Below are 23,756 nucleotides of genomic sequence, written 5' to 3'. Positions count from 1 at the left end.
TCCTGATTGTTTCCCATGTGATAGTCAAGAAAGAAAACAAAATACCATGGTCTGTCGTTCTGGAGTATTTCTCCTTTGAAGCTGTATATTGGGGTCAACAGAGAAGGACTGTTCTGTTACTGTTCCTAATCCAGACTGCAGGAGCAGTAGCTTTTGATCATGTTTATTTCTAAACACTGAGCCATAAGTTTGTGGGTACCATGAACCAGGTGTATGCAGCGGCTTCACATACAACTTACAAATATTTGGACTGATAAAGATAGGGGACACCATGAGGTCACCAAGTGAAAGAACAAGTTTCTATGTATTTTTGCCATTAGAACTGCTCTCCTTACCACAGTTTCATGTGGTATCAGCTTCTGCATTAGAGCCACAGACATTGATGACAGGATATGCCAATGTGTGTTTTCTAGCCAAATAATTTTCCTGCCCTCTGTGTTAAAATGATAGTTGTTTGTTTTCCCGTGTGCATTTCCTCTAATCACACATAACATCATTCACCAGATCAGAAACTCTAAGAGGACAAATTCCACCTTTCCTCTCTTCACGTAAGCACTATATTTCTGCCTCCTTCAACTTGTTTCTTTCCCTTCCTCTTTATTTTTTCTTTTCTTCACCCCCCCCCTTCCCCCCTCCCCGGCCCCACACACTCCTTGTTCCTTCTACTGCACCTGGCTACTCTAACGTTGTATGTGGCTCTGCTAGTATTACCTAAACAGTTGCAACCCCCCCTCCCCCCGCTCCCCCCCTCCCGATCTGTGTGCGTTGCTTTGGAGTGATTTGCTATGAATTTCAGAAAATTCTCATTGTTTTAATGTTCACCTTAAGTCACCTGAGACTGTGCCTGTGTGCCATGTTCAGTTTTTATTGCTTAAGAGACTTGTTTGATCCATTTTTAAACCAGAGTTTTTCTTTCTTGTGTTTCCAAGTAAGCCAAATAGGATAATGAACAGAAGGCATGTATATTTTAGAACTGGAACACTTCCTGTGTTTAGAGAACAACCTGAATTATTTTCATTTATTTATATTTTTTTTAATCTCATTAATGAGCAGTACTTACAGATTCTTCATCTCTTGTTTTTTCCCCATTCATTCTTGAATCAGAATTGAAATATTGTAGTTTCTAGTATTTCTTTTTTACTTTCTCTTCCACAGACAATCAAGTTCTCCTCCCCCTATACGGCGACGGCCCACTTGGAGTAGGTCATCCTTGGTATGTGCCTCAATGAGGTCTTTAAGAACGTCTATACCATTTCTAATGGGATGGGGCATTGTGTAAGATGGAATACTTTCTAAATTTCATATAAGCGCATTAACTCATTTCTTGTAGGGAATATGATTGGAATGAATTTCAAGGGTGTGGCTGCCCAGGCTGATTAATTTAACTGGATAATATCACCATTGAGTATTAAAAATTACAGTCTTCAAGGCATTATATTTTTATTTGCCCTGCAGAAACTGAGCATCTTTTCTAATGGATTGAGGTTATTTCAATATGTAGTGAAAATAATCCTCTAGAAAGAATTTGAAGTGTCTTGTGCTGTATACATCAAGACCTAGTCATTATATAATTTTACAGCTTCTCATTTCACGTTTCTTCCATTCCTCATGGGTTTGTATAAAGTCTGCTTACAATTTACCAACTCCTTGGGTTAAGAGGCTATTTTTGTGTGAAGCTACTGTGATTTTAACTAAAACTGTTATAAGCAGTACAGGATTGTGATTCAGAGCTGTTTTTTTAAAAAACTGTATTTGTTTCTATTTAGCTGATCTCCATAAACACTATAAGTCTGACCAAACTGGGCAACTTTTTTCTGAGATCTTTACAAAAAAGTCCGAGTCTTTTTTTTTTTTTTTTTTTTGTTTCTTTTTCCACACACTCCCCCCCATCAGTTCTAAGGGCACTATTATGGATCCAGTTTTAACATCTAGTATGTCAGTAATTCAGAATCTGTTAAATTAGAGTAGCAACAGCACTGCTGATTCCTTAGAAGGCAATAGTGTCTACATGCAGGTTGCCAGTTTTCGTGTGTGATATAGGTTATACCTGCTTTGTAGACCTTCCCAGAGTGATAACTCCATTAGCCTATTGCTGCATGGCAGAAAGCTAATGTGGGCTGGCATGTTTTCTTAACATATCCCCACAGCGTGGTTACAGCTTGTGAAAATGCTCCAAAATTAGGTTTAAGCAGATAGTGATATTAGGATAGCTTTATCTTTGCAAGTTTCAGCACAGGCTATTTTTCTGTGTCCGTATATATGGTCCATTAGATCTAAAAGTTGCATGTTGTGTTTCCCAGCTGTTGGCAGGAAAGCTGTTGTAGCTGGCTTCAGATTTCTTTGTCCTTTCATTCTTAGCATGTTTCTAAGGTGTCATGATGCAATTCACAGGCTGTGTATTACACTCTCTGAGGCATATTTACAGTATTTTTGGTATCTGCTAGTTTGGTCCCTAGGGTTGACTATGAAAAATGGAAGGTGAAGAAATGAAATGTGGTTTGCATTCTTATGCTATGACCTCAAATATATCACAAGTGGAATAAAAAAAACAACCCTGCATTCTCTATTAGATATGAGAAATGGAAATCTACTTTTTCAAAGGAAGAACACATCCTGCTGCCTCTTTGTTTTGAACATAAGCATGTAACAAGTCTTTAAAAAAACCCAAAGTCTCAGGAACATCAAGAGGGGGGGAAATGTGTGCTTATCAAATAAAAAGTGGGCTGCTAACTGTTCACATTGAACTTTCAACTGCTTTTTTCATAAATGTTTTGTTAACTTGTTGGAACAGTTCTCTCGGGGGGGGGGGGGGGAATGCCCTCCTGACTGTTGTCTGCACTGTACATACCTTTATACACCTACCTATTCATTTGTCTTGTATGGTAATAAATCAGTAGTCATAAATGGGAAGTGAAGGGGAATCTCTGGGTTGAGGCTCTGCCACTTCACTGAGGACCATGTTCGTTACTTTCAGATTAAGACCCTTTGTATGGTTTTGGCATCATGGTGAATCTGTATTTTATTAACTATTACTTTAAAGACGTTTTATGCTGGGGTTTTTTTCTGTCAGGCCACCCAATGATGCTGGTTTTCCAGCAAAAACTCCTCAGAGTAGGAGATCTTAATATGATGGTTTAATTAGCCGATTTTAAAAAACAAAACAAACAAAAAAACCAAATCCAAGTGATCCTTAATTTGGATATTGACGTTTTTGTAGACCTTAAGCTTTTCCTGTTTCATCAGAAGAGGCAGATGGACCTTCAAAAAAAAAATTAAAAAAAAAATCCCTAGTTTCTTGCAGATAGCTTCCGTAACACCTATCAAAAAGAAAACTGTCTGCTCCAGATCTGTGCGCTCCCAGCAGAATTCACTTCTCCTTCCTTGCACTTTTCCTCTGCCCCCCAATTTGGTAGACTTTCCAACATCTTGGTTTGTTCCAGACTAAGCTCTGCTACTCATGTTGTCAGCGCAGGCTCCTTTGCCCAGATTGTTCAGTGGGAGCAGGGTTTATACCATTGGAAGTAATTGTTGTAGCAGAAATTGTTCCTGTCATCTTCCAGCTCTGGCTTAACACAGCCATTTTGTATACGAAAACTCATTTGTGCGCTCAGTTTCTTTGATTCTCATTCCTTCTTCCCATTTACATAGAAAATGTAAATTTAACCCTTTCCCCATCCCCTTTTCAGTAGCTAACTTGCGTGTGCTCGTTTTGTTCATGTGCATGCAAAGGTAAATTATTTGGTGTTTCTTTCTTGCCTTGGGCATCCACAGTATTCCTTAATAGTTTGAACTACTTGAACCAGCCTAGATGAAAAGCCCTTATTCTGCTGTTAAGGATGATCTGTTAATGAGAAAAGAGCGTCTTCCTTCTCTTTCTGCCTATTTCGTATATCAGAGTATATTTTCATAAACTTCGCTCAGTGACACCAGGCAGGGCGTTACAGTGCAGGTGGTAAAATTCGATTGCAAAATGCATTGGTTTACCAGTGGACAAAGCTGGTGAATATGGCATCAGCTGTGATTTATTTTGCTGGAGATGATCCTGCTGAATTGCCCCATGATACTTGTGTTAAAAAGCTTGTTGCAGTGCAGATTGTTGAAGGAAGTTTCCAATTCATTATCTGGGGAATCTGATGCTCATGCAATTTGCGGAGTTATTTTAAGTCCATATGTGCTCCTATTGCTTGTATAACAGTGTTCTAGGTCCTTGAATTTGTTCCATCTCCTGCTTTTGTCCCGATTGCATGATTGTTTTGTTTTGTTTTGTTTTAATTCTTCAAGGGCAAGGGCTTTTAATAAACTTTTGAAAAGTTCTAAGTGAACTGGGAGTCTGGATGTTGTTGTCTGAAGTGGTTGAGGTTAAGGGAGTATTAACTAGTCAGCTTTGGGCTCTGTAACAAAATTTAGCAAACAATTTACAAAATGTTATTCTCTGTTCTTTAAAGAAATAACAAACCATGGTTCTTTAGCTGGGTAAGAAAGAGCATTAATCAGTGGAAAGGACATAGAACATTTTTCCTGTTTCAGCTGCAAGAATTATAGCAAATGAAGTTCCTAATGCTTTTTTTTCTCCCCTTGTGCTTTTATTTCAGCCAAGACAACATCCTTTTATACTGCCTCCTATGCATGTCCCGTGTGGCGAACACTACACTGAAACACATAATTCACAAGGTACTTAGAGCATATATTTTTCCTTTAATGGACTTCAATTTTATGTGTATGCAAAGAAGCTCCTAACCCTTAAGTCTATATTTCCTCTAGAAATGGTCAAATGGGAGCTGCTGCTAGAAGAGAGCTAGCAGTTTTATAGTTAATGTTGCAGTAAGTCTTCTGTTTAAAGTCCAATTTCAGTTTTCAAATTTCTCTAAAATGTCTGTGCATGATTATATGGACCTTAAACTCGGTATTCCAGTTCAGTGAGCTGAAAAAATAATTTCTAAATGAAGTATGATGGCTGTACTCAAAGGCAGTGCCAGCTGCAGCCAGGGAGAGAAATGGAGTGAGGGGAAAGGAGACAGGAAATATCTTTTACTGTAGGAGAAAGCATAGTATCCTAGTCATGAAACTGTACATTTAGATAATGTTTCTGCTGATTTTTTTCACCGACATCTGCCTGCACTGTTAGCCTTATGGATATAAGGAGGGTTAACTATTTTTACCCCCACATTTGATGAATAAATTCTCTGGAAGGTGATACCAGACTAATTTGATTGAGGCTGTGAATGGAGCCCAGCCCCTAAACACCTTGAGTCTCACACCCTTAACCACACCACCTTTTGGAATACATGTAGCCAGGTCTGTTAGGCTACATTCATCAGAGGTACAATTGAAGTGCTCACGCCAGCAGAGGAGCTCTTAGTCATATCTGATAGCATTTTAGATTTATGGTGGTCTGACTAATTTTAAGGTAGAATTTGATAAGTTTTGAAAGGAGCCATTCAGTATAGTTCCTTGCATACAGTAGAAGATTTGACCTAGTGGCTACTATTGTTTTACTGTGAAGCTGAGGCTCTGCAGAGGAATATTCAGAGTTTTAGAGGAATTGCAAAGGTCCCTTTATTTTACCACAGGCTTCTCTATATTGTTGAAGAACTAGCTGGTTTCAGAGTCTGGGGAGTCGCTAGTCTTTTCTTATGAGATTTTCAACACAGACAGTCTTGCAGTAAAATTGTGATCCAGAGCAATCTTTACTATCTTGATTCCCTCTCAAATATCCTTTGCTGAAGGATTTAATATTCTTTACTACATCTGTAGAGTGGAGGTTTTTTGGTTTTATTTTGTTGGGGTTTTTTTCTGAGTCTTGATCACTCTGCTGTGTTATACTTCAAATCCTCAAAACTGTTGGTTGGTCTGAAGTAGGCCTTCAAATTTCACAGTCCTCTGCTACTTCAAATCAGACAGCACAAATCAACAGCAAAGACAAGAGAACTTCTAGGATTACCGTAGGCCAGCAGCACTGGATTTTTAAGGTAGCAGCAGCAGTGAATCCTTCCAGGATGCTGGGGAAGGAGATGCCCCTTTATTCTTCCTTGCCACCCAGGGCAAAAACACTTCTTCTCTTTCCCCTTTCGTGTCTCCCACAAGCATCTGACCGACCATATTTTGCTGTTGGGAGTGTTTACATGAGTAGCATTGTTTTAGTTCCATTTCAGTGACTCAAGGATGCTCCCAAGACCAAATGTTCCCTGTAGCTGTGGTACACTAAGCTGTCTGTATTTCTTGGTGCAGACTGCATTTGAAGTTTTGTTACCATTGAATGAGTCCTTGTATGTTAAAACTGTCAATGCCTTTATCTCTATTCTACACAGATAGCATTGTCCATGGAAATGAAGAAACTTTCTACTGTAGGTCTCAGACCAGTTTGGATAGGTGTCCAATGGACTTCAGCTACTTGAATGGTAATGGACCCAATGGGAGCGTATGTAGCGCCCACAGCATGAACTCTCTCAATCGCTCACAGAACTTCATCCAGGCGTCACCAATGTCCTCAAATCTGAGCATCCCTGGAAGTGACATCATGAGAGCAGACTATATCCCCAGCCACAGACACAGTGCAATCATAGTACCATCTTACCGGCCAACTCCAGATTATGAAACTGTCATGAGGCAAATGAAGAGAGGGGTGATCCAGATGGATAGCCAAAGTCAGTCTTTGAGGAATCTCAATATTGGAAACACACATGCTTATAACCAGCCGGAAGACCTAGTTTACAGTCAGCCTGAGATTAGAGAGAGACATCCTTACACAATTACATACGGGCCCCAGGGTGGTGGCTATAACAAGCCCGTCGCCCCGACTGACCAAATGAACCCTAATAATGCTGCTCAAAATAAGACAGCAGCCAGTGCCATATCCCACACTGTCAGCACACCAGAACTGGCTAACATGCAGCTGCAGAGCAGCCAGAGTTACAACACTGCTCACATGTTAAAGAACTATCTCTTCAGACCCCCACCTCCATACCCGCGCCCACGTCCTGCCACTAGCACGCCAGACCTGGCAAGCCACCGGCACAAGTATGTCAGTGGGAGCAGTCCCGACCTGGTCACTCGCAAAGTCCAGCTCTCAGTAAAAACCTTCCAAGAGGACAGCTCGCCAGTCATCCGTCAGTCGCTGCAGGAGGTCAGCGAGCCCCTCATGGCAGTGAAGCACCACAGCGCTGTGAACAAGCGCCATAGTTTAGAGGTCATCAGCAATATGGTACGTGGTATAGAAGCCATGGCATTAAAAACTTTAAATGCCCCGCTGCCACGCAGGAACACTTTGCGGGAGCAGGTGCAGCCAGAAGAGTCGGTTCAGATGGGGCACGACGTTCAGCAGGTTCCTCATTATCATCACAAAAAGACATTCTCTGATGCCACGATGCTGATACACAGCAGTGAAAGCGAAGAGGAAGAAGAAACCCCAGAATCGGTGTCGCGGATAACAGCCCTCCATGAGAACATGGAGTACAGTGCTCAGCTGCAAGCTGCCTTGGCTAGAATACCAAATAAACCTCCTCCAGAGTATCCTGGGCCTCGTAAAAGTGTCAGCAATGGAGCCCTGAGGCAGGACCATGTTAGCATTTCTGTGGCCGTAGCCAGGGCCAAAGCCATGAGGCCAGGGCCTTCCAAAGCCATTAGTGTCTCTCGAACTGATCAAATGGCAATAAATGGGTCGTCACTCGGGCCCTCTATCTCAGAGCCTGACCTCACGAGTGTGAAGGAGCGGGTCAAGAAAGAACCTGTCAAGGAAAGGCCTGTGTCTGAAATGTTTTCTATTGAGGACAGCATTATAGAAAGAGAAATCATGATGAGGGTAAGTGTCTTCCTCTGTTGCAGTGCCTTCTTGGAAATCTGTAATCACACAGGTCAGATTCCTTACCAGAAAACTGTTGGATCCCTAAACTTGGGGGAACACGTGAGTGGGAAGATGACGATTTGCTTAAAGTTAGGAAGTGTGATATTAAGTGCCACGTAGAATTTGGTTTCGTGGGTCTGTATGGCCACCAAAGGGGCTGATCTCATGCGGTGCTGTTGGGCTTGCCTGCTTCCCCTGCTGCGGGTATTCGGCCGCTGGCCAGACCCGTGTCTGATGCAGCTGATGATGTGCTGCCCTGGCAGCGGTGCTAGCCTGAGGTGGGTGGTGGAGCACGCAGCCGGGTGACGAGGAGGCTGAGCCCCAAGCCCCCCGCAATGCCCGCTCCCCAGCTGCCTGCGTGGCTCACTAGCCCCCACGGATCTGAGCGTAGGGTGAGTCTGAAATGTGTTTGCCGAGATGGGCAGGAGATTGTGTTTCAGCACTAGTGTTTTATTCTTTCTTTGCAGGGATGTCAGGTATCACATAATATACAGCATAATGGAAACTCTTGAGTTTTTCAAACGATCTCTTTCATTGCATTTCCTGCTACCTTTATATAATATAGTTATTTGAATAAAACACTGGTAGCTGTAAATATGGGTTGCAGTTTTGCCAATAACAAAGTGGCTGGATATCTAATTACAGATGTAGCCGATGTAGAGGTACAGATGTAACCGATGTGGGGTTGAGGATCTGGATTGTGTTTTGGGTTTTAGGGGTTTTGGTTGATTGTTGGTTTTTTAAATGTACTCAAGTATGAGACTGGGGGTGTTGGTGGATGAGAAGCTCAGCATGACCCAGCAATGAACGTCTGCAGCCCAGAAAGCCAGCTGTATCCTGGGCTGCACCAAAAAAAGAGAACCCCACCTGGAGTGCTGCATTCAGCTCTTGGGCCCCCAACATAAGAAGGCATGGAGCTGTTGGAGTGAGTCCAGAGGAGGGGCAGGAAGATGCTCAGAGGGCTGGAGCACCTCTCCTATGAAGACAGGCTGAGAGAGTTGGGGTTGTTCAGCCTGGAGAAGAGAAGGCTCTGAGGAGACCTTACAGCGGCCTGCCAGTGCCTAAAGGGGCCTACAGAAAAGCTGGAGAGGGACTTTTTACAAGGGCATGTCGTGATAGGACAAAGGGGAATGGCTTTAAATTGAAAGAGGGTAGGTTTAGATTAGGTATCAGGAAGAAATTCTTCACTATGAGGTGGTGAAGCACTGGAACAGCTGCCCAGAGAAGCTGTGGATGTCCCATCCCTGGAAGTGCTCGAGGCCAGGCTGGATGGAGCTCTGAGCAACCTGGTTTAGTGGAAGGTGTCCCTGCCCGTGGCAAGGGGCTGGAACTAGATGGTCATTAAGGTCCCTTCCAACCCAAACCTTTCTATGAGTCTATGAAATAGGGTCCTTTTTAAACTTGCAATGAATTTAGAATAAAAAGCATTTAAAGGCTTCAGTGCCACTGGAAGCAATGTCAAAAATATGAGGGGTGCTCACCATTTAGTAAGCACTACTTATATCTGTGCTTGATGTAACACTGGGGAGTACAACAGCAGGCACGGAAAGTAAAGTGTGTGCCATAGTTCTTTTTTCCTTCTTCCCCCCCCCCCCCCCCCCCCCGAACTGAGATCTGAAACAAAAAGGTTTCCTGAAAAAAATGAAGCATCTAAATGGTCCAGAGCAGAAAAGAGTTTGTAATGTACTAGATCAGTAACTAGTTAGATGTAAATACTACTGTATATTCAAAAAAATTTTCTAAGCATATGTATAGCACTTCTTGTTCATTGGTGATCCTTACACTGATGCAATGGTTAGGAATCAAGCTTGGGCCACCAAGTTGTATCATAGAGACTGAATTTACTTCTGCCAGAAGCTTAACCTTTAAATGCAAAACAGGTATTTGACTATAAAACGTAATGTTTTGAATAGTATAGACATTGGTGGTAACAACAGGCGTATATACATGCTCTTTTAATCATCTGAGGAAAGAAGGTATTGAGAAGCAGGAACCCAAGGGATTTTAGGATGGAAATGAAGGTGAGAAGACGGTTTAGAGATGTTGTTTGCGTCCTCTTCCTCTGAATAATCATTCAGTTCAGCCTTTGGTCAAAAGGTGCTTTGTTGTTGTTGTTTTGAAAGTAAAGGGACAGTCTTAGCATTAAGCTTTTCAGGTGGCTTCAGCCTAGATCAGCAGTCTTAACACATGCAGACCTTCCTTTTGTCATAGGAATCACATGTTATATTAATGGTAAGTTGACCTTTATCTCTTAGACGCAGACTTTTCTATTTTACCTTGCAAATAATCACAATAATAAAATCCCCAAAGGAAAAAATACTGGCATTTTCCTGCTTTCCGCAAGTACGAAAAGAAAGCAGAGTGAGTTTGGATTTTTGTTTTCTATTTGTTTTTTACTTAGTGCTCTAGAGGAATGCAGTGGTGAGAGAAAAAGCTAACAAGCTTTTGGAAAATCAAGCCACTTGCATATTTCTGAGGGCATTCAGGTTCAGTAGTGTGTTTCTAGGAGCCAAGCTTGGCCTGTGTGGTGACCACAGCTTCCGTATGTATGCTGAGAACCAGGCTTCCCTGGTGCTCATCTCTCCTTCCAAATCCAGCAGAAAGAACTGTTAGTGAAATGGAATAAAATATTCCTAATTTGGGTACTTCTGGAGATGGTCTGTCATCTTTTTTGATGTTTTAGCTCCCAGTGGCACAAGGAGAGGGGTGGCAGGGTGAGTTTAAAATTCATACTCTGGTTCTCCATGTTACAGCATAACATGATGCGTGAACACAATAAACGATATCCCTCCCTGGCTGCTGTTAACATTCAGTTTCTGGGATATGTGAGCTCAGTTTTTAGTGCAAAATATATCATGGGTGCTATTTGAATCACCATAATAGCTGAGTGCGTCAGAAGACTTCACATTTTAAGTATTACCATCACAGAAGAGAAACAATGGCCTATGTTTTACTGTTTGTTGTAATAGATTGAAATTATTGCTTTTTAAAAGATGCCCCAGGTATCTTGGCTACGGTAGTGCTACTTTAACGTAACAGGGTGATGCTTTGTGTGTCCTACATTCAGAATAATGTTTGCAGAAAAATGCTTGAGATTGTATTTGTATGTCTTTTGATGGCATCTAAACTGTATTATATGCTGGGATTGCTTCTTTGAAATTAAAATTCTGTGCTCATGTAGGAGCAGGCCTTTGAGGAATAACAGGAAGAATAGAGGTTGTATTTGAATTTACGATGCTAATGGTGATCATCTGCATTCCTTGGCCAGAGAGTTGCAGATTTTGGAGATTAAAAAAACATTCCAGCATTTTACTGGCATTATAAATAATCACACAGAGATGAAAACGTGCCTTTTCTTGCCAAAAGAATCTAGAAAAGCAGAAGATGGCAGGCCTGGAGGCCCAGAAGAGGCCCTTGATGTTGGCAGCACTGAACGGACTCTCAGTTGCTAGGGTTCCAGTGCCGGAGGACAGCCAGGATGAAGTCGCCAAGGTGCCAATGGATGAGAGGGTAAGATGGAGGCTCATGAAATGTTGCTCATTCCCTTTGTTCCTAGTAGCGTAAAGTTTCTAAAATATTAAAATTTGATTTAAACCATGAAAAAATCTCTTAAAATTTTTAGAGCCATTAATGGAAAAGATCTGTTATTAACACTGGTCTGTCTTTGGATGCTGGCAAGGTGTTAAATGTCTTGAACGTTTACTGAAGTCGGTGAAAATTAAGGCTGTTCAGTTTCACGTGACCATATGTTATCATACAAGATCAAGCTGTAAATCTAACATTTTGCACACTTTTCACTTGATCAGGCAGTCTTTCTACAGTGATCATCTATAGATACTGTCTTTCATGTTCTGATATAACTAATGAGTTCAGTTAATGTCTCTAATGGGATTAAATTTAAAAGAAAAAAAAGTTTGCCTCCTGATGTTTGCCCATGCGGGTATGTGCATGTATATGGAATTTCAGAAATTAAAAACAGTTGCTACCATGAAGACTCGAGAGATACTTGCAAAGAACCTTTCTGGGTTTCTGGATAGAAATTTGCAGCCTTGTATTTTCTGGTATGCAGATGACAGGACTTAACTTCTGCCTGTACGTACGTGGGGTTGTGTTCAGCCACAGAAATCGCTTACTTCCAAGTTACAGGAGAATTTTGAAAATGTGGACCACGTCACACTTCTTGCTGTATGATTCTCTTCCTTAAAAAATAAATTTAAAATAGTTTTGCAAGTATCTATTGCAGTGAGATCACATACAAATTCATACTGAACCAGGATTGTATGTATCATCGTTTTGCTTTTTATGGTATCAGTCTTAAAATATGTAGAAGCAGCATGTAAAAATGTAAAATTTGCTTGTGGTTTCATCCAGTAGCAGTATGTCGTGTTTCCTCAGATAACTGCAACTGAAAAAAGAAGCAAGTGAGAGAATACTATGGCTGTATATTGAAATGCAAAGAATGGATGGATAGATCTAGTGGTAAACGTTCTTCCAGGAAGAATTAATGGATTTATGTTCCTTTCTGTTAACTCTTAGTGCAAAATCTTGAAGAGGAAGTTGGAAGAGGGGATGGTGTTTACAGAATATGAGCAGATTCCAAAGAAAAAGGTAGATGGAGTCTTCACCACTGCTGCCTTGCCTGAAAACGCTGAGCGCAACCGCATCAGGGAGGTCGTTCCTTATGAGGAGAACCGAGTAGAGCTGGTGCCAACCAAAGAAAATAATACAGGCTACATCAATGCTTCACACATAAAGGTAAAAGCTTTCCTGAACTTTGCTTTGCAAGTAGTGAAGGTATGTTAAAGCTTTGTTTGCATTTCTGGGTGCACAGCACCATTTTCTGTAACCCTGGAGGTTCTGAAATCGTAACTTAGCATACATCATTGTACCCTTGTGTCAGCATGGGCATCTGTAAAGTCCCCTATCAACTAACATGCATGAGTTGATTTAATTGCTAAAGACTGGGAAGTCATTTTAGACAGGCATCCTTTGGGTTTTATGCCTACCTCTGCCAGCTGGTTGTGGAATGTCTCTATTGGTTAATGCAGAAAGAGATGCCATGTTTCTTAAACCTCACGAAGGTGTGTTAGACCAGCCCCAACACCCGCAGGTAATACGGTTGTCATGTCCCTCCCTGTACCTGAAAGAATGAGCAGTCAGTATGTGTTCTGATTTATCAGTCCCAATAGCCTGGCAGGCTGCTGGGGGCAACAACAACCCTGTGTAAAATGAGTCTCTGCAACCGATTGGTGCAGCCTGAAAGAAATACTGCACGAGGTTTGACTGAAATATTTTTTCCGTTTACTATCATATAGGAAACAATATGTAAAAATCAGGGATGTAGCTCCATGTGTGCAGTTCCATGTTCAAAGAAAAAGTATGTAGTTGAGTAATGCATGTTTGCATAGATACTGCAATTATATATAGAGAGGGAATGTATTTCTTTCTTTTGAGAGTTGACTGCTTTTAAAAGAAATTTTTTAAGTATGTGTTGATAAAGAGGACATCATACTACCAAGATATCTGTGTCTCTGATGGGATGTTGCATTGAACTTCTATGTTTCAAAATAAGTTTTTATCAAGAAACTTCAGGTTTCTTGTTAATTCAATGTAGAAGTAATTTCTGCTCGGACTGTTACTTACAAACGTGGCCAGTTGTAACAGTGAACTGTCCTGCAGTGGCTGCAGTTTTTCTTTAAGCTTCCAGTACTATTTACAAAGTCCTTTGTTGGCTTTTACTGTACCCTGAGAGAAGTAACAGCACTCCTCTCCCTCAGATGACAGATTCTTTTGCTGTTGGAGAGGACTGTCTGCTTTTTATCATTGTCAAAATTCAAATTAAAAAGAAATAATTTAAAAATAATAAAGAAAACATCCTGTTAAATTTGTATTTTCCTGGACTAAAAGCCGTTTAAAGAGACTTGCTGGCCTCCTTGGTTGTGATTTACAGTATTAAATCCTGTTGATCCAAAACAATTTCTGAACCATGATCCTGGCAGTTTGTCACTTCTATATAGCCTGGTAGGTAGCAGATACTGAATTTTTGCATAATCAGACATTGCTACGATGATGCCCAAAATTTTTCATCTACTATGTAGGAGGCCAAAAAAAAGAGATTCCTAACATAAATTATGCCCACAAAGCAGTACTAGACAGGAAAAAAACCCATCCTGGCTAGTTTTCAGTGCACATTTTACCTTGTTATGTCGGTGTTGGACACGCATGCATCTCACATTCATGGAGCACCCAGGAACACACACAAATGTTTTAGCGTATGACAGTGGTCCTTGCCAGCATTTTCCTCTCGCTTTCTTAGCAGCATGTACTGAAGCCAAGCAGATGTGCTTTTGCTTAGGAGGTGAAATCGCATCTGTGAAATTTACCTCAGTAGCACAGTGTGTGTGTGTGCGTGTTTGCAGCCCAGTGTTCAATTTTTAATGTCATGCAGTTAGGGCATTAGTAAACATTCCAGGCATCCCGTTCCCTCCAGACTATTTATGGTCCTTTCATATCATGTGCTAGGAGGCTGGATGTTTGGACCAGAAGTCAGTACACAAAGACGACTCCTATATCATCCTGATAAGATCCATGCCTGGAGGATTCCAGCTCCCACTGCTCAGTCTGTGAGCCCCACAGTTTCACAGTAGTTCTCTGCTTATTTACCATTGACCTTTGCTGTTAAGATACAAAGATATTTGTCTGTACCAGAGAGAAAAATTGGAATGAAATTTATGGATTAAGCAAAAAATTTCCTAAGACCACCTCACCTGACTGTTTGGGTGAGGTCAGCGTTAACTCAAAAAGCTCAGTAATACTATACCAGCACTCAGGGCTGCAGACGAGTGTGCAAGCACGAGACCTCTCCCTTGAAGTGCAAGACGCCGGTTAGTGCTGTGCAGTTTATATTCATTCCCAGCTAGTACAAGAACTTGAGGAGTCTACCTGCATTGGTCTGGTGGATTTTAGGTGCAATTCAAAGAGTGGAGTGCTGCATAGTATGAAATAAGAAAATGAGCTGATATACAGGGTTGAAAACAGTTTTCAATGGAGTAAAAAAAATGGTTGTCATACAAATGCTATGCTGGTTACAGCTGTAAAAACCCAAGCGTCTTTGCTTAATGAACAGCTGCTTGAATAACAAATAAATTGATTGTATTTGTGCAAATGTACTCAAAGACCTATACTTTAAATATAGTATATGGTTAAACCTGTCAAGAGTTATTGATTGCTCCTTGTAGCGTTGTCCGCCAGCACCTTGGTATTTATGGACGTGTCAGTATTTCTGTTGTAAATCATCTTCTTTGGGATTTATAACTTTGTTGTGAGAAGTGGCTCTGGGCTAATATGTGGAATTAGGAGGTCTTAGCCTGAGAAGGAAAAATATTTTAACTTCCCAAAATAATTAGTTCATCTGTTTTTCCTTTTATGCTTTTAAGCATATTTTCAAATGATACCTAGTGGCTCTAAAAGCGGTTTGGCTTTTTACCTAAACTGCTGGAAAAAAATCGGTTTCAGAAGCCTTTACTGATGCATAGTAATAATCTATCATAAAATAATATTTTTGATATAAAAGCATGGGGTTTTTTTGCTTTTGAAATCTGTATGTATGAAGATCTGCCTCAGTCAGGTAAATGAAACAGTGTTTTACACTGGTTAGCTCCAGGCTAATGCTGGGTCTTTTCAGGGCACTACTTAATTTATAGTATGTAAACGTATGTGTTAGTGTCTTAAAAATTATTTCATTATGTGTTGTCATGCAAATACACAAATATTTCTGTAAGACGTGGTTAGTGATCCAATTACGTATTGGGAAACAGATTTACATGACTACAGCTTTAGATAATTTTAAATTTCACATGGCGTTTGATTCGAAAGCCATTTAATGTGCTGGATTTACTACGTCTAGTAGTTTGCAGCTTCTGCACTGAAAACCCCAGAACGAGTGAGGAAGAGTAACTGGAAATGAAGCCTGTCTTGATCTCATCGCTAGCTGGCAACAGGCCGACCCAAGCTCCGTGTTAGGTACCACAGTGTGTGGGCATAACCGCATCTGCTGGGACAGCTTGGCCATGTCTTCAGCAGTGATCAGTGTACGAAGAGTCTGTTTAAGAAATTAGTTTTTGCCTGAGTGGAAAATAATTGAGGGAGGTCCTAAACAGCAGAGGCCTTTAGCTTTCGTTGTGCAAAATGTCGTTTGGATTCAGGCTTTACACACTACTGTGTGTTAATTTGCAGCAATGCAATGCCTTTTTAATGCGTATAGACACCTCCTTTAGTGCTCCAGTTTTTCTTTCATCATGGGTTTGTCACCAAGCCCAGGGAATTCAGTCAGCTGCTTATTTATACTTAAGCCATATCAGAACAGGGCCTCAAAAAAAATATTTATGTTTTGATCTGTATGCTCCAGATGCAATGGCAAGAAAAACAGGTGATGTTTTGGTCAAGGCTTTATGTGTACGGGCATCAAGAAAGGACTTGGAAGCACCAAAGATTGTGTTTTATCAGATCTGCTCTTATCAAAAGGCTGATTCTTGTTCAATATTTTGAACAGAAGTGGAAGAACAAAGAAGTAAAGGTTCCATTATGATCTCTTTTGTTTAAAGGGCAGTTCTGATACAGATGTTGCTGAGAATTTGGGTGCTGACTGTTTGTTTCTTTTTTGTTTTTGTTTTTTTTTTCTCCTTACCCCCAGGTTACTGTAGGTGGAGAGGAGTGGCACTACATTGCTACCCAAGGCCCTCTGCCACACACGTGCCATGACTTCTGGCAGATGGTGTGGGAACAGGGGGTGAACGTTATAGCCATGGTCACAGCTGAGGAGGTATGTAAAATCACAGAGGTACAGTTCATTCTGATGTGAGCAAATCTCCTGTTACCATCACTTCCCACTCCAGTAACCTGCCTTTTCTATCAGCAACCCTTTTTCCTCTTACTCTGTTTGAACATATGCCTGTACTGCTATAGTATTACACTTTGTAACTTTCTGATCCGGCTTGGCAAGTACTAAAGTGAAATGGGCAGAACCCCCCCTTCCCCCTGCTTCGCTTCAGTTTGGCCAAACCAAACAAAGATGTTTCCATTGGAATGTGAGAGCACTGAACTGCTCCTGGTTAAAATGACACAGACTTCCACCCCATCCAAGGTCAGTTCTGCATACCGTCACTCTTATCAGCTGAAAAGAGACCAGAAGCTGTTGTTTCCGTACAAGTCTCCATATAAAAAAAAAAAAAGAAAAAGAAAAAAAATCTTTTTATTCATATGCCAAGCAAAACAGTTGTTTCTATTGTAATCCAAGAACTATGTGCTATGTTATAAGAACTGGCACGCGTTGCTAGATAATGCTGCATTCAGCCTTACGCCTGGATGCTTTAGCAAACACAGGGAGTGCCATAGTACATCAAGTCACTGTCCAGTTCCCAAGGCTGATCAACAGATACTTAGAAGCCGCTGAAGAGAATCTCTTTCCATTTAAAGGAGAGGCTTTCCCAGGAGGAGAATACTTACTGAGGTGCTGTAGGCAGTAGCTGGCTTTTGCCACGAGACAAGAGGGAGTTCTTCAAGCATTTTTATGCTTAAGAAAAACTTAAAACTCTCAGCCATATAGTTCATGGATATTTTCCTTACTTTGTGGGATGCTCCTTGCTCTTCCAGTAATTTGAAATAAGAATACTTGGCTTATGTTTTATGCCCTCTGTTTGTGGAGAATTTTAATTGAAGAAACTAATGTCTTTTTTTGTGTGTGTGTGTGTTATTAAGGAGGGAGGAAGAAGTAAGAGTCATCGTTATTGGCCTAAACTGGGCTCTAAGCACAGCTCAGCCACTTATGGGAAGTTCAAGGTGACAACCAAGTTCCGCACAGACTCTGGCTGCTATGCGACTACTGGTCTGAAGGTTAAGCATCTTCTCTATGGACAAGAGAGGACAGTGTGGCATTTGCAGTATACTGACTGGCCAGATCATGGGTGTCCAGAAGAAGTCCAAGGCTTTTTATGTAAGATTTCTTTAACTTGCATGATAAAATACATCAAGGAAAAGGTTGCTCACACTGGATTCAGTTCACTGCACTTAGTTACAGCTGGGACTGATAATAAATTGTTATTGCTGTGGCATACAAAGGCCTCAACCAGGTTGTACTTACTTTGCTGTGATTTGGAGAAAAAAAGTGGCACTCAAGAGGCGGGAGCTAAGGTGATTGAGGATTTTGGTCCTGAAAGACCTGACATAACAGGAGGAAAAATCAGAGGCAGCAGCAGTTCTAAAGACTCAGGAAATTTTAAATAATAGGATACCTCTGCTGGCTGATCTGTCAGTATAAGTTATTGCCACTTCCCAGCTACCTAATAAGTGTAGGAGGTATTGGGCTGCACACAAACGTGATTAGAGAGGTCTGGGTGAGAGAGGTTCAGATATTAGTGAAATATGGCACAACTCCTCCAGTTTCAAAGGAGGCCCTTATTGCTGACAGCAGCATTCAGTAGTCCAGAGGCACCGGACTTGTTACAAAAGAGCAGAGGGCTCCCTCACACATGCAGTAAGCCTGAACTCACTGCCACTTTTCTAACCACATGTACCCCGGCAATGCTAAGGGCCTTCCCAATTAAATATGATCCTGGTTCATGCATTTCTGAAAATACAGACATTATATTCATCTGTAATGAGCTAATAATGCCTCCTACTTCTTACCAAGGAACAAACACTACCGTATTAAGTAATAGGAATTCAGCTGTTATTTAACTAAAGCCACATCTCTGGCGCTACAGTAGAGCATGATGCAGAGATCTTTAAGTTGCTGCTGAAGCAGTCTGTACGTGGTGTGCTGATGCAGCGGAGATGCCTGTCCTCTTTGTTCCTGCAAGCTTTGCAGCTGCAGCAGCATAGCTCTGTTTCAGCTAAGTCCTCTCTCAGCAAGGACCATTAGTTCCACTTCAGTCTTGACACAGCTACAGTCCTTTAGTGATCCGCTCTCCTTTGCCTGGTGTAAGATTGACGTAAATTCATGTCCTCCTTTTCCCAGTTCTGTCACCAGGGCAGAAAATAAAAATGATGTTTCAGCTTTGGTGAAAGAGTGCCATGGGATCTGTCTTTAAGGCAAAACCATTGCCCAGTTCCTAGTTCGTTTCATTCTTTGTTTCTCCTACCAACCCCTGTAGCTGTGGTTGGGCATGGCAGTAATTGGAACCTGGTTGTTGCCGTTTCCTGTGTTCCGTTGTTTGCCACCACGTACGGTCCCATTTCACTGTGTGCATTAAAATGCAGCTTTTCTGATGCTGGTAGGCCTCCAGCCACAGCCTGCTGTGTCAGAAGGGCTGCTCAAGCTGCAGTGCCATGATACCAAGAGTCACAGCAGGAGAGTTCAGCTCAGATCTTGCTTCCCATTCTGACTGGTGGGAAGCCAAGTGTCAGAGTTATGCATCTGGATAGCTCTTTCTGGGTGAGGTCTGTCTGTATCGTGCATCTAGACTATGCTGGAATGATGTTCAGAAGTCAGAGTTGGAGTTTATTGTGTGTTTATCTAAGCAGGTGAACTTCCAGTGTATAAGGTTCTCTGTGCAGTTTGACAGTAGAATGTGTTCAACAACACTAAGACAGCCACACAAGGCAACTGTTCCTGAGTCATGCGCTTTCTAGACAGAAATGGCTTCAGGGAAAACAAAGACAGTGAGCTCCCAGAAGGGCTCGTAGCCGTTGAGAAACAAACCCTGAGCAGAGAGTTGGGTGAGATCCTGTCTCACTCTAGAAGGGAGGGAGAAGGAAATGGGGCAGATGGATGCTCGCTTCCCACCTGATACTGGCTTTGACAGGCAGTACTTTCAATGGGACTTAGCTTTTGTTTTGATCCCAGCCTGTTAATAGCAGGAATTTCTGTAAGTAATGTCTAGATTCATCTGCTTAAGGGACCTGGAGATTTGCAGAGGGGAAAACAGAATTTAATTTTTTCAAAGAACTATTTAATTTAAAGGAGCAGACTCCCAAGTAATAATTGACACCCAGCTGGTACTTTCTGGATTCAGTGCTGTTCAGTGCATCCTGGCCAAAATAATTAGTATGTTGTAAAAAAAGTAAATTATTGACACTGACAAAGAAAGACTTTTCTGTATTCTTTTTTCCCCCCTGTTTTTTATATTGGACATACAGATGTTTGCAACTTTGCCTGCGTTTTATCTTGCAGCTTACTTGGAGGAGATACAGTCAGTGCGTCGCCACACCAACAGTGTGCTGGACAGCAGCAACAACTGCAACCCTCCTATCGTGGTTCACTGCAGCGCAGGGGTAGGGAGGACCGGAGTGGTTATCCTAACAGAACTGATGATCGGGTGCTTGGAGCATAATGAAGTAAGTCTACTTCTTTCTCAAGACAAACCCCAAGCTCATTCCTTGACTAACTACCTATGTTTCTGAGGCTAAAATTACAAGGCAGAAGAGCGCTTGCTTTCTACGACCCTTTTTGAGACAAGGGCCTTAAATGCAACAGGCAGAGATTTCCCATGGCAGGTTACTTCTTGCAGTTTTCTGTTGAGTTGATATTACAGGGTTTTTATTGGTATTATTTTAATACATTCAAAATTAGGGCTTTCTTCTCTCTCTTAAGAATTTAGTCTAATTCATACCTGTATTTAATTAGCAGTCTAGAGACAGCGTGCTTACAAGAACTACCTGAGAGGCTAGAGAATAATGTCAGCTTCCTTGCTTTAACTAAGATGTTCTGCTCTCTAAATTCACTCTTTGGACTCTGTCCTCACTCTTGTATTGTCTCTGATCTCATCTGGAACAAAACTTAACTGTGTCTTAAGAAAAAGGTGTGTGTATGTTGGGGAACAGGGCTTTAGGGACTGCAGCCAATATTACAAGACTACTAATACAGTTTAGATTTAAGAATAAAAGCAGTAATAAGAATTATGAGTAACTGTGTGTAGCAATTTGCTTTTCCTCTGTGGCCCGTGTCACTGAGGAACTGTCCAGGAAGAACATCACATCTGGAATAATCATGTGCCACACAGTTTCAACACAACAACTATTGAAACTGGGGGTTTATGTTGTCAAAGGAATTGCTCAAAGACCAAAACCTCTTGTAGAGATCAGAATGCAGCAAGAGTGACAGACAGACATATATCAACGGCCCCTTCCATTCGTCATCCACTGGATGAGTTGCTTGAAATTCAGGGAAGACTGGATGTACACACCTGAAATGCTCACCTACCTTCTGTGTTACCTTAGAGGAGTTACAGGTTGGAGCCTTTCTCTGCAAGGCACTATGCAAAGGGCAGCTTTCTGGCTCATTCAAAAATGTGAGTCCTAAAGCAGGCAAGTACTAGTACACATCCCTCTTCATCACCATTTTTGAAAAAGTTGATGCAGAAGTGACTGCTTCCGTTGCTCACACAGCAGGCATGCCATTTCTACATGCCAGAGGAAATCTGGATAGTTGCAAGAGCTGTACCCGAATCGTGAGTGTCAGTGTAGCTGCATCTGCTTTATAGTAACCTCTGTATTCTAATGGTGTGCCAGGAACAAACACTTAACAGGTGCACAGCACATTCTGGCCACCTCAGTTTGTCTGCAGTTGACAGAAGTCACCTATTTGGCAAAGACTAGCTGAGTAACAAGCCAAGATAAAGGCAGTAACTCAACATCTGAGCAAGCGGGTGAGCCCTGACATTCAGAAGAACTCTCATCAACTTCACTAGGAGCTGATGGTAGTGCTCAGTAATGAGGGATTTCTCTGATGTTCCTTAATTAAACAATTCTTTGTCTTGATTAATGCTGAAAATAATCATTAATATTACAGACAATTTTCCTTAAGGGCTTTGTTGCTCTTGATTGTACTAAGTTAATATTTTTGGTTTGTTAAGATCTAATTAAGAAAAAGATTTAAAATGCTAACTATATTTTCAGTTTGTGACAGATACTGCATTCTGCAGAGAGAAGGTTCCTTGTCATGCAGCAGTTTTACTGGTTTATTTTGAAGTAGGATTAATTGGGGTTTTTTTTCTGAAATAAAATGACTTCTTAAAATGCTTTAGTCTTATGAACTGGTTGATATCCTGAGAAGCGTCCTAGTAAGTAACATTACTATTTTAGCGGTGAAGGTAAAAAGGGGAGGGGGGTTGAAAATCCTGATACAGACCACCTCAGAAAGCCTGCTGCAGTGCTGGAACCAAAACCAGAACTCTTGAGTCTGAGGTTTCAGGTTTAGGTAAAAAGCCATGTGTAATCCAACTCTGTACAGCTTCAGGGCAATTCTAATTGCTTCTGGGCAATTGCTGGTTGAGTCTAAAGCCATGTATCTCATTGCAGGGATATAGTTTCAGTAACTCGCTGTGTAGTAAGTAATATGTCACATCATTACATCCTTACTGCTGTAGACACACAGGACAAGAAAGTAATTGAGATCCCTCTCTACCAACTTCTATTTCTGACTTGGCACCAGGACACTAACTCATGATTGCAGCTGCAGTGAGTTTTCATAGGGGAGATCTTTTAGCTGGGGAGTCAGAAACGAGTAGCATTTTTGTTTGTTCTTTTTGCAAATGCCACCTTAGCAAAGCATTACGTGTCTTTTTTTTTAACACATGTTGTGATGAAGGTGACTTTGAAGATTCTGCTTACGTGGAGTAAAACACTAAGTTGACTACAAATAGCGAGGTCAAATAGGCAGGATGGGGGTTTCTTTCATTTCTGAGATAAGTCAAAGACTTACACATTTTGAGGAGGTGCACGGATCACTGTGTGCCGACTAAAAATCAATGAGCTGTCAGGCACTGAACTGCTGAGAGAGGAACGTGGTGTGCAGGTCAAAGCTGGCCTGCATTTTTGTTGCAGTTGCTCAGGTGAGATCAGGTTCTGCATGACTCTGCTCAGCAAGGACTGCGTGGCTTTCATAACCACCTGAGTCTGGGGAGGCTTTCTCCAGATTAGCAGAGTTAACTGGAAAGAGCTTACGTTTTTCTTTGCACCTGTTTGACCGTAATATGGTATTACTCATCAGAAATCTTTACGCTTGTTGACTCTCTAGAGATGTTCATTTACAACAGCTTGTTGGGGTATGTGGCAGTGTATTTAGCCTTGTTTTCAGAAAGTGATAGCCTACGAGTTAGGGCTTGTTCACATGGAGCAGAGATTCTGAGTTCTACATATATGGTCAGAAATGGATATGCAGCGTGGTTTTTATTTAAAACTTGCCAGAAAACTTCCAGTGTGCATGGAAGCAGACTCCATGCTCAGTTGCACCTCCAAAGGTTACCAAGTTGGTTCTCTGTCCATTTGTCCAGGCATTGTGCTTGTAGCATTTCTCATCTCAGCCAAAAGACTTGCCAAGTTCCTTTTTGTGTTTCTGGAACGGCAAACTGGCATTACAAAGCGCAGTTTGTGTTGCCTGGCAAGAGTAACTGTTCTTCAGTTTTATATCTTGAGCTGCTTAAGAGCCTCCTCAAAAATAGCATGTATCTGAACGCTTGCATTTGCTGCTGCAGAGGCATTTGTATCCCTCATCCTGGGTCAATTTAAACGCTTTTCGAATCTGAGCCTGGCAGGCTGAGCTGCGTGGCTCAGTGACTTCTGAACAGCTCCTGGTGTAGCAGATAAAACAGAGTAACATCACAGGTGTTTTGGTCCCTAAGTGCCAGAGATCCAATGGTAACACCTAATGGAATGTGCAGTGATTCCCAGTGCTTTTACCTCACGGGCCTCTGTTCCACACACTCCTTTGTTTTTGAATTCAGACCATTACAGGGTGCCTGTGCCCCAGTGTGCTCAGTGGGGTTAGGGATGTACTTGCATAGTGGATCTTCTGATCCGTCCCTGCTTACTGTGCTTTAGTTCTTGTTCAGAGCATTTTCACGACATGTGAGTGGATTTCTTTTGTATGAAACTAAGCTGGAAGATGCCGCCGCGGAGAGCACCTAACGTGTCCCAGCTG

General features: G+C 41.6%; 1 protein-coding gene across 3 annotated transcripts in view; it reads left to right on the top strand.

Moving 5' to 3' along the window:
* Positions 1 to 23,756, top strand: part of PTPN14 (protein tyrosine phosphatase non-receptor type 14) — a 119,138-nt gene that overhangs the window by 88,738 nt on the left and 6,644 nt on the right. For all 3 annotated transcript variants that reach the window (XM_080408432.1, XM_080408434.1, XM_080408433.1), the window contains 8 exons: positions 1,156 to 1,213; positions 4,593 to 4,671; positions 6,309 to 7,798; positions 11,207 to 11,350; positions 12,377 to 12,595; positions 16,533 to 16,661; positions 17,597 to 17,831; positions 20,010 to 20,173. In XM_080408432.1, coding sequence (XP_080264558.1) covers positions 1,156 to 1,213; positions 4,593 to 4,671; positions 6,309 to 7,798; positions 11,207 to 11,350; positions 12,377 to 12,595; positions 16,533 to 16,661; positions 17,597 to 17,831; positions 20,010 to 20,173 — 2,518 coding nt within the window. The remainder of the gene's footprint in view (positions 1 to 1,155; positions 1,214 to 4,592; positions 4,672 to 6,308; positions 7,799 to 11,206; positions 11,351 to 12,376; positions 12,596 to 16,532; positions 16,662 to 17,596; positions 17,832 to 20,009; positions 20,174 to 23,756) is intronic.

Source organism: Falco punctatus, assembly GCF_963210335.1.
Source record: "Falco punctatus genome assembly, chromosome: 12".
Classification (NCBI taxonomy): Eukaryota; Metazoa; Chordata; class Aves; order Falconiformes; family Falconidae; genus Falco; species Falco punctatus.
Note: the sequence above shows the minus strand (reverse complement) of the source record. Positions and strands in the feature narration are given on the sequence as shown.